The sequence below is a fragment of the Macaca nemestrina genome, chromosome 11, assembly GCF_043159975.1.
Source record: "Macaca nemestrina isolate mMacNem1 chromosome 11, mMacNem.hap1, whole genome shotgun sequence".
Classification (NCBI taxonomy): domain Eukaryota; kingdom Metazoa; phylum Chordata; class Mammalia; order Primates; family Cercopithecidae; genus Macaca; species Macaca nemestrina.
In genome coordinates, this window is record NC_092135.1 from 60,647,964 (window position 1) to 60,665,137 (window position 17,174).

General features: G+C 34.9%; 1 protein-coding gene across 5 annotated transcripts in view; it reads right to left on the reverse strand.

Moving 5' to 3' along the window:
• LOC105483334 (potassium voltage-gated channel subfamily H member 7) overlaps positions 1–16,576 on the reverse strand; it is a 473,655-nt gene extending 457,079 nt beyond the window's left edge. For all 5 annotated transcript variants that reach the window (XM_071072859.1, XM_011744162.3, XM_071072860.1 and 2 more), the window contains exons 1-2: positions 16,445–16,576; positions 14,535–14,765 (exon numbers count right to left, since the gene is read on the reverse strand). In XM_071072859.1, coding sequence (XP_070928960.1) covers positions 14,535–14,765; positions 16,445–16,520 — 307 coding nt within the window. In that variant the 5' untranslated portion in view covers positions 16,521–16,576. The remainder of the gene's footprint in view (positions 1–14,534; positions 14,766–16,444) is intronic.
• Between the last annotated feature and the right edge of the window lie 598 nt (positions 16,577–17,174).

A 17,174-nucleotide genomic window follows, 5' to 3' on the forward strand; every position in this document is an offset into this window, starting at 1 on the left:
TCACACAATGTGTGTGTTCCAGATTTGGACCTAGGCAACATGACTCCAGTGTTCACAATTTGAAACGGTAGACTATGCTCCCTCCTTATCATGCCTTTCAAACAGGTAAGGAACTACTTTCACTTTATCAAAGAAGTAACTAATAGATCAAATGGAAGCTTAGTTAAGAGAATGTGTCTAATGTTTTAATTCATTCAATTATTTAAAGATACTATTTATTGAGCAGCTACTCTGTGCAAGGAATTGTGGGAAACAGAGGTGAATTGAAGTTATTTCTAAAACCTCCAGAAGCTGTATGTAATCAGATCATCAAATAGCAATGGTTTTTTATTATTTTTTTATTTTTATTATTATTATACTTTAAGTTCTAGGGTACATGAGCATAACGTGCAGGTTTGTTACATATGTATACTTGTGCCATGTTGCTGTGCTGCACAGCAATGGTTTTTAAACCTTATGGTGCATGGAAAACACAGGGATTATAATGCCTGTTGCTTCTAAAGGAGAATAGGATTGAGGTGTCAAAGCACAAGCCCACACTCTTGTACAGCTGGAGGCAGATGTTTAATTGCATTTAAGGAAAGAAGATTACAAGCCTCCAAAATTAAAACATTTAAATGCCTAAAATCCAGAAACATTTCACACTTTGCATAAAGGGGAGACGTGATTCCACATATGTGTGTACTGAGTGTGTCATTGTATCTACCTGAACAGGAGATGGGTGAGGTGGTACAGTAGAGTGCTGAGCACACAGGCTCTAAAAGAAGACAGTCTGCACTCAGATAGTAGCTGCTATGTACTACTTGTGCAGTGCTGAGGAAGTTACTGAACTTCATCTTTTCAATTTGTTAAATAAGAACAATAAAATATGTCTTAGGATATGCTAAAAATTGAAAAAAAGATTTTAGAAGAGTATAGTCACATTGTAAGTGCTCAATGATACTTATTAGTAATATTATTTAAAATGTTCAAACCACACTCTATTATTTATTTCCAATTATAGAATTTCATGTTTCCACAGAATAATTTAGCCCAATCCTTGAAATAATTAGCAAGATACTAGTGTGCATGAATGTAACTAAAGAAACTAAAATCAACAAAAATAAAAAAATTCCAAGATCTGATTTCTGCCTTGAGTTATAGTTAAAGTTGGTGTGGTAATGGGAGTGGGGTTGATTATTCCATTTCTAGAACAACAAGGTTAGTGGCAAGAAAGCTCTGTCTAGTTATATTATAACATAGTCTTTATTATACTTCATAGTATAATAAAGTCTTTATTTTTTTAGAAAAAGTCTCTGGTCTTCTTTAGTCCATGATTTTTGGAATCTTTAACAGAAGTTAGCACACATAACTTTTGCTGGAATGAAAATTCAATGCCTGAGATTCCTTTTGTCTTTTCCAAGAATTTCACCATGCAACTATAGTGGTTAAAAGAGCAGGCTTCATCTTCATTCTTTATGTTTTATGTTTTAAATTTATAGATTTTTAAATGCCAATAGTCTAAAATCTCTAATTATCTTCTGGAAAAGAAAATTTAAATGTTACCAGTTATTTTTTAATTGCCATATAAGAAGTACCTATGAAAATACTTTTCTCTATTCTTTTACACTCAAAATTAATTTTCATTTCTGTAGCAGAGCATTAGCTCTGCCAACATTTAGTTTTATTTTCTATATGGTAGAAAAATATAGTATTTATTTTCTATATTTTATTTTCTATATTTTTTTCTAATATTGAAGAAAAATCAAGAATGATATTATAAAATCTTACTTGGTAAATATGTAAAGCTGTAATCAGGATTCTTCATATTTTCAAAAAGTTTAGATTAATAACAAAAAGTATTAACTCTTTGAGATGAAGTATTCTTCAGAGGAAAATTCATCATTGAAATTACTGAGGGAGCCAGTAATTAAGACAAAATGTTGTGTAACTCACACTATACACAGTGAATATATTTAAAATAAAGAATGTTGCTGGGTATGACATTTGACTAGGACACCTTCTGCTTACTCTGGAAACATGACCTGCAAAGAAACAAGTTCTGCAATTTTAGAATGAATAGATGCCAGCTAATAGGACAGTTGAGGTTGTGCATCATTAATGGCATTTTTGTGTAGTCCTTCAATGGGGGGCAAATTCTGAGAACAGCAATCTGGGAATCCATAAATCCTACTGAGCCTTGGTTAAGTGACATTCATTATAAAGAACACCTGGAGGGAAGACCTGACAATGACTCACAGCTAGAAAGATCAGATTACCAGAGCTCTGCATGTCTTGGTTAAGTAAGGCAGCCTAGGAAGAGAATAATCTTTCCCTGCATTTGTTTCAATACTATTATATTGGAATAAATTTAGCAGTTTATCTAATACTGTGTATAATTCTGTTGCTTATATCTTTCCTCACATATATGTAATTTTGAGCATTTCATGTCAGTATAAGTGGCATTTCATAAGTGCATTTCACTTCTGTTACATGATATCCTAGAAGAATGTTTATTTATTATGACTTTGCTAACTTTCCTGGCCATCACTTTGCATCTCAGCAAAACTATATATATATATATATATTTAGTATATTTTAATCTGAATATATATATACATATATTCAAATAAGACCACTGAAGGAAAGCTCTTTCATTAGTTATACTTTTCATCATAGTATATTTAGATAATAAATAAGAAATACTGAAATATATAAGAATACTGAAAATAACTTAAAATCCAACTTATTCCACATAGAAAGGAGAAAAAGTTCAAGGAATGTTTGAACTTTTAAGTAGCAAATTATTTAAATAGTAAAGACTTGGTATCAGTTTCTGAATCTAAGGCTTGGAAAAATGCCAGCAAATTACTGAAATGAAAATATGAATGTGAAGAACAGTTTTTAAAAGAGTGAAGCTGGTGTGAAGTGGGGGCATCCAGCGAGGATACTCGGCTATTCAAGATATCCTTATTGCTCCTAGGTTTCAAAATACTTAGCATGTTTTTTAATAGGAAAATAAATTGCCTCAAATATTTTCTACATGTGTTTTTCAATAAAAATTGAATTGCAAAATTCAACAAATTTCAACAGAAATTGAACTAGATTACATTTAGTGATCAGACAATAAGGTACTCTTTCTACTGGATCAACAAAAATTAAAAAGAATGCCAAGTTTTATTAGACACATAAAATGTGCAGTTAAATACATTCCTTTTTGGAGTTATAGTTTGACAAGGAGTATCAAAAGTTTTAGGATAGGTATACCGTTATGCAGTAATTATACTTCTAGTAGTATTTAGTAAGGAAAAAAATTACGGGTGGTCAAGATGATTGAACAGACTTTTGGTACATTTGTACAATAGTAAAAAGTTAGAAATAGTCGAGTGCTCAATTATTGGTAATATTCTGTGGATATTAAAACAATTATGGTCTGTGTATAAATTTTATGTAATCATTAAAAAAAACATAATCATGTTCAGCAGAAATTTCTCGGTGAGGAAAACAAGCCACAAACTGTGATATATGTAGTGCTGTCCTGGTCTTGCTAAAAACATGCATGAATGCTCACATGTGTGTGTTTGTGTAGAAAAATTATAGCTGCACTACATGCCATCATTGTAACAGTGGATATCTCTTAGTGTTAAGATTATGGGGCTTTTTTTCTATTTTCTCTCTGTATTTTCTAATTTTTCAACAGTGAAGTTAAATCACCTTGACAGAGACAGAGAGCAAGTAGAGATACAAGTCCTTGTTGAAGTGGCGAAATCCTGTATCAGGATGTGACTGATGAAGTATCTTCTGATATCATACAGGCCTTACAATCTCAACCCATGACCCAAGGTTTGGAAAAAAGAATGAAATGTGTTGTGAGACCAGTGTGAATATGAAGCTGCGTCCAATGTGTGGAGAAAAATAGCAGAAAAATACATCAGCATAATTACAAGGTTGTATAAGTATTTTGTGTATTTAACTGAGGAGATCCAGGGAGGGCTGGGATGGTTTGTACACGTGCACATATTATTATGAGAACATGTAGAGATATTCTTCCTTTTATTGAACTTGTGGATGTTCCATCAGAATCAGTCAACTGTGTTGGCATCAGGGATCTATCTGAACTCTTCTGACCATTCACCTTTTCCCTAGGCTAACTAAGAAGAGTTATTTGTTATGTATTTTTATAATGAGTTACAGGTTATTAAGTATTAGAATAAACTGCTTTATAGTATATAAACCATATGGCAGCAAGTTAATAATTAATTTCTCAGTTAACAAACAATGTAAGTTATTGATTTTTACCATTCTCATAGCAGCAAAATGACCAGCACAAGATGGTGAATGAATGAATGAATGATATCTTTCCAGACTCTGACACCTTTCACACATATTCATCTGTAAATGGGTGTATTGCTGGGTTCTCATAAGTCTGTTCTTTGCTCTCCCACCATTTCTTCTACTTCTTAATAACTGCCTTAATGAGTCCCCTCAAAATGTTCAACATAGAGTGGGAAAGACAGAAATAGAAACAAATTAATACAATATAATTTCATAAGTGTTCCAATAGAGAAAAGGAAAATATGTGAGAAATGTGGAGAAGGCTGCCTGAGGGACTTAGAGACCTTAGAAATGAGCTGAGATTGAAGCCATACAGAATTTGCTTAAAAGTGGAGGAGAATTGATGAAGGGTGCAGGGAGGGGACATTAAGGCTATCTCAGGAAGAAGAAACCCAGTGGTCAAAGGGAGGAGTCCTAAGAATGATGGCCTTTAGGAGGAGCTCAGGGAAACGAGTTAGTAGGCTGTGTAACAAGAAGTGAGTCTGACATTTGGCTCAAGATGTAGAAAATTGGAGGCGTTTTAAATAAACCAGACACTCTCCACACAGTATATTTATGCGTTCCCTTTAAAATACTAGTGGTGAATTTTGTTACATCACGTAATCTTGACAGGAAATAAAACTTTCTTGTGGGAAGGAGAGGGGGAAAAGGACACCATGTATGGCCCTGCTACTGAATCACAATACGCTTTTTTTTTTTTTTTTTTTTTTTTTTTTTGAGACGGAGTCTCGCTCTGTCGCCCAGGCTGGAGTGCAATGGCCGGATCTCAGCTCACTGCAAGCTCCGCCTCCCGGGTTCATGCCATTCTCCTGCCTCAGCCTCCCGAGTAGCTGGGACTACAGGCGCCCGCCACCTCGCCCGGCTAGTTTTTTGTATTTTTTTAGTTGAGACAGGGTTTCACCGGGTTAGCCAGGATAGTCTCGATCTCCTGACCTCCTGATCCGCCCGTCTCAGCCTCCCAAAGTGCTGGGATTACAGGCTTGAGCCACCGCAATCACAATACTCTTATGAAATTTCTTCCTGATTTCGTGGATGAAGACTAGACATATAGTAACTGAGGGGACCTTAACCAAAAATGCCCCCAAAATCTAAGTCAGTCATACAATATATAGTCCAAAAGTGAGACATTGTAAGATCAAAAAAGAATACCGTTTAAAATGATGTAGATTATAAGCATATACTAGCTATCCTCATTCTACTAAAATCTAACACTCTGCCTGATAGAGATTCATTTTTATTAATAAAGTTCTGTTAAAAATGCAAAATGCCTTGCTTTATTCACTCTTTGATGTGAATTAAGTTAGTCAGATTTAAACCTTGGATAATCGATAAAATCTATGGTTAAGAACTGGAACTAGGAAATACAGAATAGAGTAGGTTGAGGTTTAAGATGTGTATCATTTGGAGGCAATGTGGTAGAGTTTGCAAGCATAGATAAATGTAAATCATAAGCCACACTTCCACATTGCTCTGTGATCGTTAGTACTTAACTTCTCTGAACCTCAATTTAACTTATCTGTAAAATGGGATAATATCTGCTCCCAAAACTGTCATGAAAATCACTTAAAGCAATTTGTATGAAGAACCAGTCACTGAGTTGGAACTCAATGTTAGACCTTTGGGAGAAGATCTATACTGAGTAGAGGGCTGGTGTCCATTGCATGCAACCACAGAAATTAAAATCTGAAGAGCACATCTGTCGCATGTAAGCCCCTTGAATAAAGGTACAGCTAAAGATCAAATGATTAATATTATTATTAAATAAAACAGATGGTGTACATAAACTTTTTAGCAAACCAAGAAGAAATTTTAATGGATTTAGCTAAAAGAGGTAAACAGAAACTTCATTAAAAAGTATTCACACACCATGCAACCTTGCATAGCTCTAACAATGATTTTGTCCAATTGATATAATCTTAATTAGTATATGCAAATGCCTTAAGATTGTGTTACAATATGTGATATTTTTTAGCACAAATGGATTTTTATTACTTTTTCTTTGCTACTTGTTATAAAACCAACACTAATTTGTATTTTAATTTTTGTCATCATGCCCATCATCTTAAGTCATTGATACAGACTTCACTGAATATAAGTAAGAAGAGTGTTTTGAGGCTACAATAATTTATATGATGGGCAACAGACATTTTAAGCTGTCTTGAACTCGTGCAGTTATTACATTTTTCTCAAAACAAATATTTCCAAAAATGCAGAAGAATTAATGTCCTATCAAAATTAAGAAAGAATGATAAATAAAAACACTCCTAAAGATCTAAAAAAAAAAAAAAAGGGAAGGAACAAAATAAAAACAGAAAAAGGAAACAAGAAAACCCACAATGGTGAGAGTCCACTTGCTGTTACACTGTATTCTGACTCATCTGGAAAGAAAGCACAGGTAAGCAAAAGCCGTGTGGCTCAAGGAACCTCACATATCCCGCCCAGTACAGTCTAGTTTGAGATCATTTTACAAAATGAGCCAACTAAAGGCAGAAATGTACCCACAGTCCTCTCTCACTCCTCCCTTGAATTCCTGCCCACTGAGCACCAGCCACAGCTGTTTTTACCCATTTTCTGAGTAAAAAGTAGTGTGAGACATTCTACAAAACAGTGGGAATCATGAAAAGGACAAGTTTGCACACAAGCAGGCCTACTTTAACTTGGGAAAAGTCAGAGAAGACGCCTCAGCCATGATTCAAGCTATCATGGAAAGAGCCCTTTGCTTTTCTTAATTAGATATTTAATGTAAATTAAAGGAGGATGAGGCAGAGATTATGGAATATCCAGTCAGTCATGAGAACCTGGAATTCTGTTTTCTCATAACCATTAACTTTCTTAATTGTTCAGTAATAAGACGTATTTACTCACTACTATAATTAGTGCCTTGTAGCTACCTGACTCTATTGCTTCTCGGTAGTTCAGTGCTATTGCTAAATGCAGACAGCACAGTAAAGAGAGATAAAATATTCATTTGGCAATTATAATAATTAATTATTAATAACCTAACTTTATCATTTTACATTTTACATTGCCATTATTGTATAACCCTGAAATCAAGCTTCATTACTGATTAAGAATTTTCAAGAAAACATGGAGAGATAAACAGTTGCACTAGATATAAAATTCCAGTAGAGTGTGTAACATATTCAGTTAGTTATATAATTGTGTCAACCACAGCAAGGAAATCAAGTCAGAAAAGAACAGAAGAAACTCTGGTTTGGGCTATTAGAGATTGTTTGAGAAACTAGTAAGTCATTGGTGGGGTAGCAAGTGATTGACACTTAGATAACAGGTTAATAATTTATGGTGAATAGATTCTAATTGTTCACTAAATATTTTTCTAGCTATTCATATTCATATAGTTTCAGGTATGAGGATAATTTAATATTTTAGATTACTAAATAAAACATATGGCCATTAATACAATTAAGGTAAAAATTGTTTTTAATATTTTAGAAGTATTCTTAAGAAAATTTTAAAAAATCAAAGCATTACACTTTTCCTATAACACACTTTCCCCCAGATCTTATTAACTGAATCTGTTTTTTTTTTTCTAACTGTATGGTACCATTTTTCATCTTCTCTTCATTCTTTAAGTGAATACTAACAGTGCACTCACTTCGTACTAGTTACACTTCCATATATCCTGGACACAGAAATTAATAAGACTTGGTATTTTCTCTGAATAAGCTAAAAATAGACTAAATTGACTACAATAATATGTAATAACAAGGAGCACACTTCAGAGGCTACCCTGGAGTCTAGAACCAAGTGCTATGAGGAGACAGGGTGCAAATATTGGTAACATCAGGAAGGACTTCACAGAGAAGTCTTTTGATCTGTCTTTGAAAGAAGAATGATGGCTTCTTTAGGGTAAGAAGCTGAGGGAAGGGCAATCCATTTAGAAAGTCTTTGAAGTATTCATTATAGGTAAAGAAAAACTTCTAAAGGTTAAACAGAGTCTAAGTAGAAGAAAAATATGTTACTTTTTTAAGAAACTCTGAGCAATGAAGAATGACTGGATCATAAGATTTGTGGGAGAAACAAAAGTGGCAATATATTCAACTAATTGATATTTATTGAATACATTATGGAAACCATGCCAGAAGTAATGCTGTGTTCTTTATTGTATGAGACACACTCAATAAGCCTAACAACATAGATGATATTCTCCAAATAGTTATCAGTAAAGAAAATTGAGGCACGAAGAAGGTAAACTCCAACGAGTTCATCTAGTTATTATCAGAGATGGAAATGCAACTGGATTTTTCTAAACGTACCTATGATGGTTTGGATGTATGTGTTCCTTCAAAAATTTATGTTGGAACTTCAACCCCAACATGAGAGTAGTAAGAAGTGTAGACTTTTGGGGTGTGATTAAGTCATATGGGCTCCACTCTCCTGAATGGGATTAATGCCTTTTAAGAGGCTTAAGAGAGCTGACTACCCCTTTTAGCCCTCTGCTTCTGCCATGTGAGGCCACAGCAATAAACTGCCATCTTGAAAGCAAAGAGCCAGCCTTCACCAGTCCCAGAATCTGCTGATGCCTTGATCTTGGTTCTCCCAGCCTGCAAAACTGTGAGAAATACATCTCTATTGTTTATAAGTTACCCACTCTAAGGTATTTTGTTATCACAAAAGGAAGAGACTAAGACAACACCATACTTGAAGTCCCAAGTGAATTCAATTCTGAAGCCAGCCAGTATCCTGGTTTAATGACTTAAAACAAGTTTGATATACGTACACCGAGCAGGAGTAAGACAAAGTTGTTAAGGGCTCAGACTCCACTGTGCATGAGTTATGTGCAATTTGGCAAATTATTCAGTCTCTCTGGGCCTCAGTGTTATTTCCACAAAAAGGGGACAATAAGAATATATATTTTATGAGATGGTTGTATCCACTTTTTAGTATATAAAATTTACTTTCAGTGATTCTTGGCGATAATAAGCCATCAGCATAGGTGATTCGTGTTTCAGGAATAGGTCTCTCCCACCATATAGAGGATGAATCGGAGGAGAGAAACTAGAAACTTGAATACTTCAGAAGGACAGCAGGCTTTCATTAGACCACTTCGAAGTGGTTGGAAAAGTGGAGGTAGCATTGAAAGATAGTTCTGATGTAAAGATTGAAAGGATTTGGTGACCAGTTGAGTTTAGGGAGCTGAGAGATGGAGAAAAATGGAAAAGGACACCAAAATTTCTAGTATAGATCACAGATGAATGATGATACCTCAAAACTTCATACCCCAACTGTTACTTCCTTGTGGCTCAACTAACCGGGCACTCTCCTGGCAGGCTAGATTGCCAGCAATGGATTCAGAGATTATTTATACCAAACAACAACAGCAACAAAACCAAAACAACCAACCAACCAACCAACGAACCAACTAACAAACCAAAAACCTTTGGAAGCCAGTAGAAACAAGTTCCTCCTGTTAAACTTATCCTATTCCTTCAGTCCTAAACTGACCTGTTCTCAAGCCCCTTGGGTGTGAAAATAACTAAGAAGTCCTCCCTCGAGCTGGCTGACAACATGGCTTCTTGTCACCAGAATTTCTTAGAGGTATGATGTTGGTGAATGGTGAAAAGTAACTGATAAACAGAGCTCAGCCACAGTTTTAGGGCATTTGGTTTCACTTAGTACAATACTGAAATAGTTTTCAAATTATGGGGAAGACCATACCTTGCGAATGCCTATTTTATCAACAATTACACCTGATCACATCTGAATTCTGGATAATACGCAAAGTCGGTGAGATGATATAAAATTTATGCACATAAGGGAAAACGAATTTTAGGATTACTGTTGTTGCAGTAGTCTACTGAATAGAATATAAAAATGTATAAACAGAAAGTTAAAATGAACACCCAAGCAAACTCTAGGCATGATACGCTCTGAAAATCTTTCTCATTGCTTGAATTACACACACACAAAATATATTTTTGTTCTTGTCTAAAAAACTACCATCTGTATGTCTTCTACACAATCCAAGAATTAAGAGAGCTGAATGTTTTATATGCCATATAACTTATATAAAGCTATTATGAAATTTTGTGAAATTTCTGTTTGTACTAATAAAATTTTAACTAAACTTCATTGCTTCTTTAATACATTATTATGTATACATGACAATGGTGAAAAAAGATACACATAAGCACGTTTATTTTAAATTTGGGGAATAGAAGGAAAATAGCAATTAATAATAAATTTTGCAGGTTCTCTATGCAATTAACAACCCCATAGTCCAAATACTCTTTTTCCATTAAAAATAATTTTATACAAACAGCTGAGATTTAGAAGATGGAAATGAACATTAGTCACTCTGTAATACAAATGTCCTGCAAGCAGAGATCAGGTTGCATCTTCCTTTGTACCTCTTCCTACTGTACTTATAGTGCCTGGTACGTTATGTGAGAGAGAGGAGGCACTCAGTATACATCTTCACCTTGATTCACAAAAGAGAGCTGTTTCTAGAAGGTCTTTCCACATAATTTTCAGACATAGTAAATTCAGTGTTGTCAAACCAAGACCTCTTCTGAGTTTAGTTAATCAAACTCTACCTCTGAAACTTTGTACTGATATGTGACTGGATTAGGCAAGAACTTCTCTCAGTCCCTTATCCTTCTTCAGTTCTTTAAAAGCAGTGTGAAGATAAGAAAAGTAGCACTATATATTTCTGATTTGTTAGCAAAGTAGCTACTGTAGCGTGTATGAAAGCATAATGGCAAAAATACAAGAATGCTCTGACTTAAAAAAATAATATGTTTTAAGTCCTACTGTCTTACTGAGTAAAGACATTTATTTCTCCTGGAGAAATATACTTCGTTTTTTCAAATGCTTAAAGTTGCTTGATAATTTAAGGTCAAAGTCACATTTCTAAATATGCCTGAAGGGGTTTAGCACTTAAACTAGCTAGCTCTATTCCGTGACATACTCCAAACCAGATGAGGGATAAACTTAGTTGTGGGGCCTAACTATTTTTTTTCTGTTTCCTTTCCATTCGCATCATCTAAAACTATGAACTAGTTAATAACTGAAGTCTTTGCTATTTTTTAATCTTTGTTGCTGAAAAGTGTTTTTAAATGAATGTATTATGCTATTAAAATACATGCCCATCCTTATATAAGTCATAGCATAATTATAGTTTTGTATAATTAGAGTTTTATGTCAAAAGATTTACAGCTTTATCACCTCAAGCAATACTTCACAGCTGCCAAGGATGATTTATGCAATAATGACTTAAACTGTAAAATAGAATCCTCAAAGGAAGAGCTGTCAAATATTCCTACTGCAAATAACTAGGTTTTTAAAAATTGATATTCTGATAAACAGCAAGTTTAATTGTACCTAGCACAATCACATACAAAAGCATAGTAGGAAATGGTGTTGCAAAATGATGATCATGTAGTTCACCATGAACCGCATCAATGTGAACTCATTACATAGATCACGGGTTTAAATTGCTTATAAAGCCTCTGGGCCACTTTAGCAAACAAGCTTTCCAAAATAATGCCTCGGTCGTATTTTTACTCCTCCAGTAAGAGCAAATGGAAGAAATGGAAACAGAATATATAAACTTTCTGTTAATTTGTTCATTGGGCTTATTACATCACTCTTCATATTCTTGTGAAATGCTAAATAAAGAATAAGTAAAAGAAGCATTTACTGTATACAGTTAAGAAATCAAGAAACTCAAAAGTCAATGGCATCAATAATAAAGAATTAAGGAAACTTTGAGAAACAAACCAACAAATATGTTGGTGATTTTCCCCCTTCCCGCTTTTATAAATGTAGAGAACCTGGCAGTAGTTTTATCTCTAAGAGATGAGACTGTCCAAGAATTTGTATCTCATAAGCTCTAACTAATTTTGTAGTTGTCATAAATATAAAACCAAGACACACTGAAGATTCTATTCAAGGTATCTGAACTAGCAGCCAAAACACAAGTTTATTACATTCAAAGCAAATGACTACAACTGTGTCATCACTATCTAAAAAGGTCATTCAAATTAATATTTTTCTTAAAATATTAAATAAAAAGAAAATGCTTGGTCCATTATCTCGTGTTTTCCATATCAATCAAAGCAAAATAGGTAGATTTTATAGTTAATGCTAAAGATATTCAAATCCTTGAAGACTGAGTTACACCTGAAAAGGAAGTCAACAGAATCAAACGTTTTACCAAAGGTTAATTTTTTTATACCTAAACAACCCTCCAAATCAAAAGTCCTTTTCTGAAAACAAGGGAGTTTTAATGCATATAACCAAGAAAACCATTCAAATAGAAAGATTTGTATTTGTCAATATGTTCAACACAGAAAATTCAATAATTTAATAGGAATTAATCATATTTGTGATTCTTATTAAATTGCTGTTTTACAGTGTTTTGAGATCATTTTACACACCCACATCTCACAACTTTCAAAACATCATCATGCCACTTGTGCTATAATAGATAACTTCTACTTGAAAACACTCTGAAAGATATACCTGGTATCTGAGCAATTTAGACTGTCCAGATTAATGTCATACTTAAATTCTAGGAGTTGGAGAAAACCCTGAAATGGTCTAGAAAACATAATGACCAAAGATGGACCAACATTCACTGAAGTTACCATAATATAGACTGTGTTGGCATCATAATAAATATTCAATAGGAAAAAATGTCAGACATTCAAATTATTCCAAAAGTCCAGATTGTTGGCATCAGATACTCGAAAGACATGAGTTACATTTGGGTAGTGAGAGCTCAATCCAATAAATGTTTTCAAGACAACAGAACAATTAGGCTATTTCTAATATGCCAACATTACTGATTGAAAAGTACGAGAAACGTGGGAAGAACTTTAAAAACAATTTCTGTCTGTTTGATAACTATACAATTGCTTTCATTCCAGATTACTACAAAGTTATACAAACTTGTTTTTAGTAGTGTTTTGTAACCACTGAAGTTCATGTTAAGGAAAATGTAATAATTAAGAATTGTACATTGTACATTGAATTATAAGAAAATAAGAGTTAGAGTGAAACCTTTTCCCTGCTGTCTTTTTTTCTGTCTAGTTTACCAAATGATGAGTCATTATATGATATAGGCCATGGCACATTACATATTTATCAAAATCTGAAGAGTTTTCTAAAAATCTGAACAGCTACCTCTCTGCCTCAGTAATTTCTGTTAGTGGAATAAAAAGAAATAGATGATGATGAAATATCCACAAAATTAACTATAACATTCAAGTTTTAAAACTAATTTTACCTTTAAGCCCCAAATTGTCAAATATCATTATAGATATAGATATATAGATATTTAGGAATATATATATGTATGTGTGTGTGTGTGTGTGTATATATATACACCTTAAAATGGGCATATCTGGGTATTCATATATGTGAGTTCATTTAAATATATATTGTGTATTTAAGGCATGCCTATCTATTACATGTGTAGTTTTTTAAAAGAACTATTATATCTAACTCTTATTGTTCTCATAGCAAGTTTGACAGAAGGAGGTGTTGCCCTTGAAGTTGAGGTATGACCTTAAGTTTAAGATCCCAGTTTTGCTGTAGTTATAAAAATCAATACTAATAACTCCACAGTATCATAATTTTTTTCTGCATTTCTTAGTTTAGGACAAATCTTGACTACATAAACAGCCTTTATTGTTTGAATATACACAGGTTAACTAGATCAATGTATAAGTACCTATTTATCATCCTTAATCTTGTATAAGAAGGAGGAAAAGAAACAAGAGGTGTTGCCTATCAACTAAAGCTAAAGAGCCAAGAGACATAACTGTAATAGTTTTAGTTTTTGATATAGTTTTCAACATAAACTTGCTTTGTAGAGTATTTTAAAGTTCAAACAAATAACACTGTATCTGTGTTTCTCACCTACCAAATGCATACCAACGCAGCAGTAAATTGTTGATCTTTCTATAATTCCTAAAGAAAGAAGCATCTAAGACTGATTTGTAGCATTTTTAACCTGAGTGACATTATATTACTGTACTTTTGAAGAGATCACAGTACCCTTATTCAAAGAAAAAATTGTTTCTCCCAGATCACTAATCAGAATACCCATACATGTTGGATCTCAAAATACTATAAGGAAAGCATATATCTACAACTGAACATTTTGGGCTTCTTTGTATATGAACTTTTAACAGTCAAAATTTCTTTTCAATGGGATAAAATAGAAGGAATACTAAATAGATAAATTTTACCATTTTTGTGATAGTAGGTGACCTCCACTTTCCTCTCTTCTGATCCCAGCAATGCCTGGGCAATTTGGGCAATATCATGCCTCTTGGTCTCGGGTCCATGGAGAAAGTCGCAGGTGCATGGCTTTTGCATGACATCTGGCCTGGAGAAGCCAGTCATCTCACAGAACCCATCGTTGCAATAAATGATGGCACAGTTCTGCACTCTGGCATTTGCAATGATAAATTTTTTATCTGTAATAAGAAGATAGTATGGCATCATTGAAAAAGCTTCCACAATATTCTCCGTAACACTGAAGCAATTTGTTGCATAATAAGAGCTCTGAAATGCAGGTGCTTCCCCAAATTATTAATTTCTCTATACTTTATGAAAAAAGAAAACACAAGAAACCCCACAAACTTTAAATGTGGGATTAATGATCCTAAGTAATTTTAACAGAAAGTATTAAGAAACCACTCTTCAAATTGCAAGAATAGAATTTCCCAAATAGTCTAGCTCTCAAGCCCTGCAACTGCTGGGGATCCTAGTGGGCCCTCAGACAAGCAGCTGCCCATTGATATTTTCAGAATGTCATTTAATTGTAATGTAAATATTTTCAAAGTCAAACAGTGAAACATTCTGTAGTTGTAAGATTTGTCATTTCAACTTTGGCCCTTTGAATACAACTTTCTCAAAGTAGTTATTATTCTTTGGTTTCTCTCTATCTCTCTTAGGCATGTTACATACATCATGTTAAAAACAAAGGCAACTAGCTTTAGTAATGAAACTACTTCATATTTAATAGCAATTCAACAAGGCAAAGGTTCAACTTTTCATAATATATATTTTCCAAAAGAAAAATATTTACACACACTCAGTGAATATCATGATGACACTTTTTACTTTTACTTTGGGAGATCCTTGATGTTTTGTGTAGTAGCAGGAATTTTTAATACAAAGAGCTTATTAATTTATATCACAGATTGTATTTATTATTTCCAAATACGTTGTGAAGCAGGATATACAAGTTTATTTTGTACGCAAGGTACCAGATCCTCACGTCACTAAATGCAGTGTTGAAATAACCGCAAAATATATGGCATACAAATGTATTAATATAGTTTTAAGAAAAGGTTGAAGATAAGTTAACAAATATAGGATTTTAAATTAATATACTTATATAGCAAAAATGTATTCCCTATATTTAGTCCACATGAGAACATTAAATTTCTGTTCATTCAGTCTTTGTGGGATTTACTTATTACACTTCAATTTTTAAATCTCTAGATGGAAATGTTAAGGAGATAATAAAAGAATAGAAATATTATTTTGAATAATGAGCCATTTGCATCGGAAACCAGCAGAGATTAGATACTGCTTTTCCAAATTATCCTGCTTAGGATATATTTGCATTGATTCAATACAACATTTAGCTTCTATAAACTAATAGCAAGCAAGCATCCGTGTCATACCACTGCCTTGCAGTTTAACCAAGGTAAAATATAGTTTGCATAGCCATTTACATCGCTACTACCATTTACATTCTCTTGTTCCAATAGTGTGGTCTGCTCTGCTTCCGACTTTCAAAAAGTCTACAGTAAAACAACCTCAAAATATAAACCCATGTTATCCTAGCACGTTCCCTTTAAGATAGTAGAATAGTAGGACATTAAGTAGCAAGGCAGATAATGGAGCAGTGGTAGAGGAGGATCAAATTGCCTCCTATAATGGAGACCGTAATCTAAAATGTAAATCAAAATTAATATCAGAAGAATAACACTCCCGCTGCCGCTCGAACCTCCTGGCTCGGTTTCATAGCCTCTTAACTTGACAGAGCCTGGAGTTGCCGGTCTCCCCAGCTTGGAAGCGGTGGACGCCAAGTGCACTATCAAGGCAGAAAGCGAGGGCGAGAGAAGAGAACAAATGAACTTACTTTGCCCTTCAAATTTCCGAATGATGGTCCCCAGAAATGTATTTTGTGGTGCCACATGCCCCCTGCGCACAGGCATGTTGGCCCCAGTCTTCCGAGGAGCGCTCCCCCGGAGCTCTGGAGTTCTCCCGGGATCTCTCCTCGGCTAGAGCCCAGGCCAGCGCGCGAGCCGCTCTTTGTGGCAGAGCATCCTCTTTTGAAACCAGAATTCTCTTCCCATTAGCACCACTTCTAGACACCCGCTTTCCCCACCGGAGTCCAATCCATTCCCCTCACCTTCCGGAGGGGCCTCGCACCGGACTGCCGCGGGTGAGAGGGTTTGGGGGTGGGGAACGGGAAGGAGGCGGGGTGAGGGGAGGTGGCGGGGGAGGGAAGGAGGGAGGGAGCGGTGGGGGTGGGGTGGGAAGGGGGCGGGGAGTCACAAGGGCAATCGATCTGTTTCTCTTCTCCCAAACAGCGCCAATTTCCCAGTGCAAATGGGCTTAACCTGGCGGTTGCCCAGAGCAGTGAGGAATGGCTGAGGGGGGTTGGAAGACTTGTGCTGCTTTTGCAGGAAGGAGAGAGAAGAAAGGAGGCTGGGGGTCGGGGGGGTTGACGTTTCTATCCCCGCCCTCTCCCCCTAACACACACACACACACACACACACACACACACACACACACACACGCTCCCTTTATCCTGGTAGCTTGGGCGCCGCCACAGCTCGGATTACTCAAGCGTGCTTTAGCGGAAG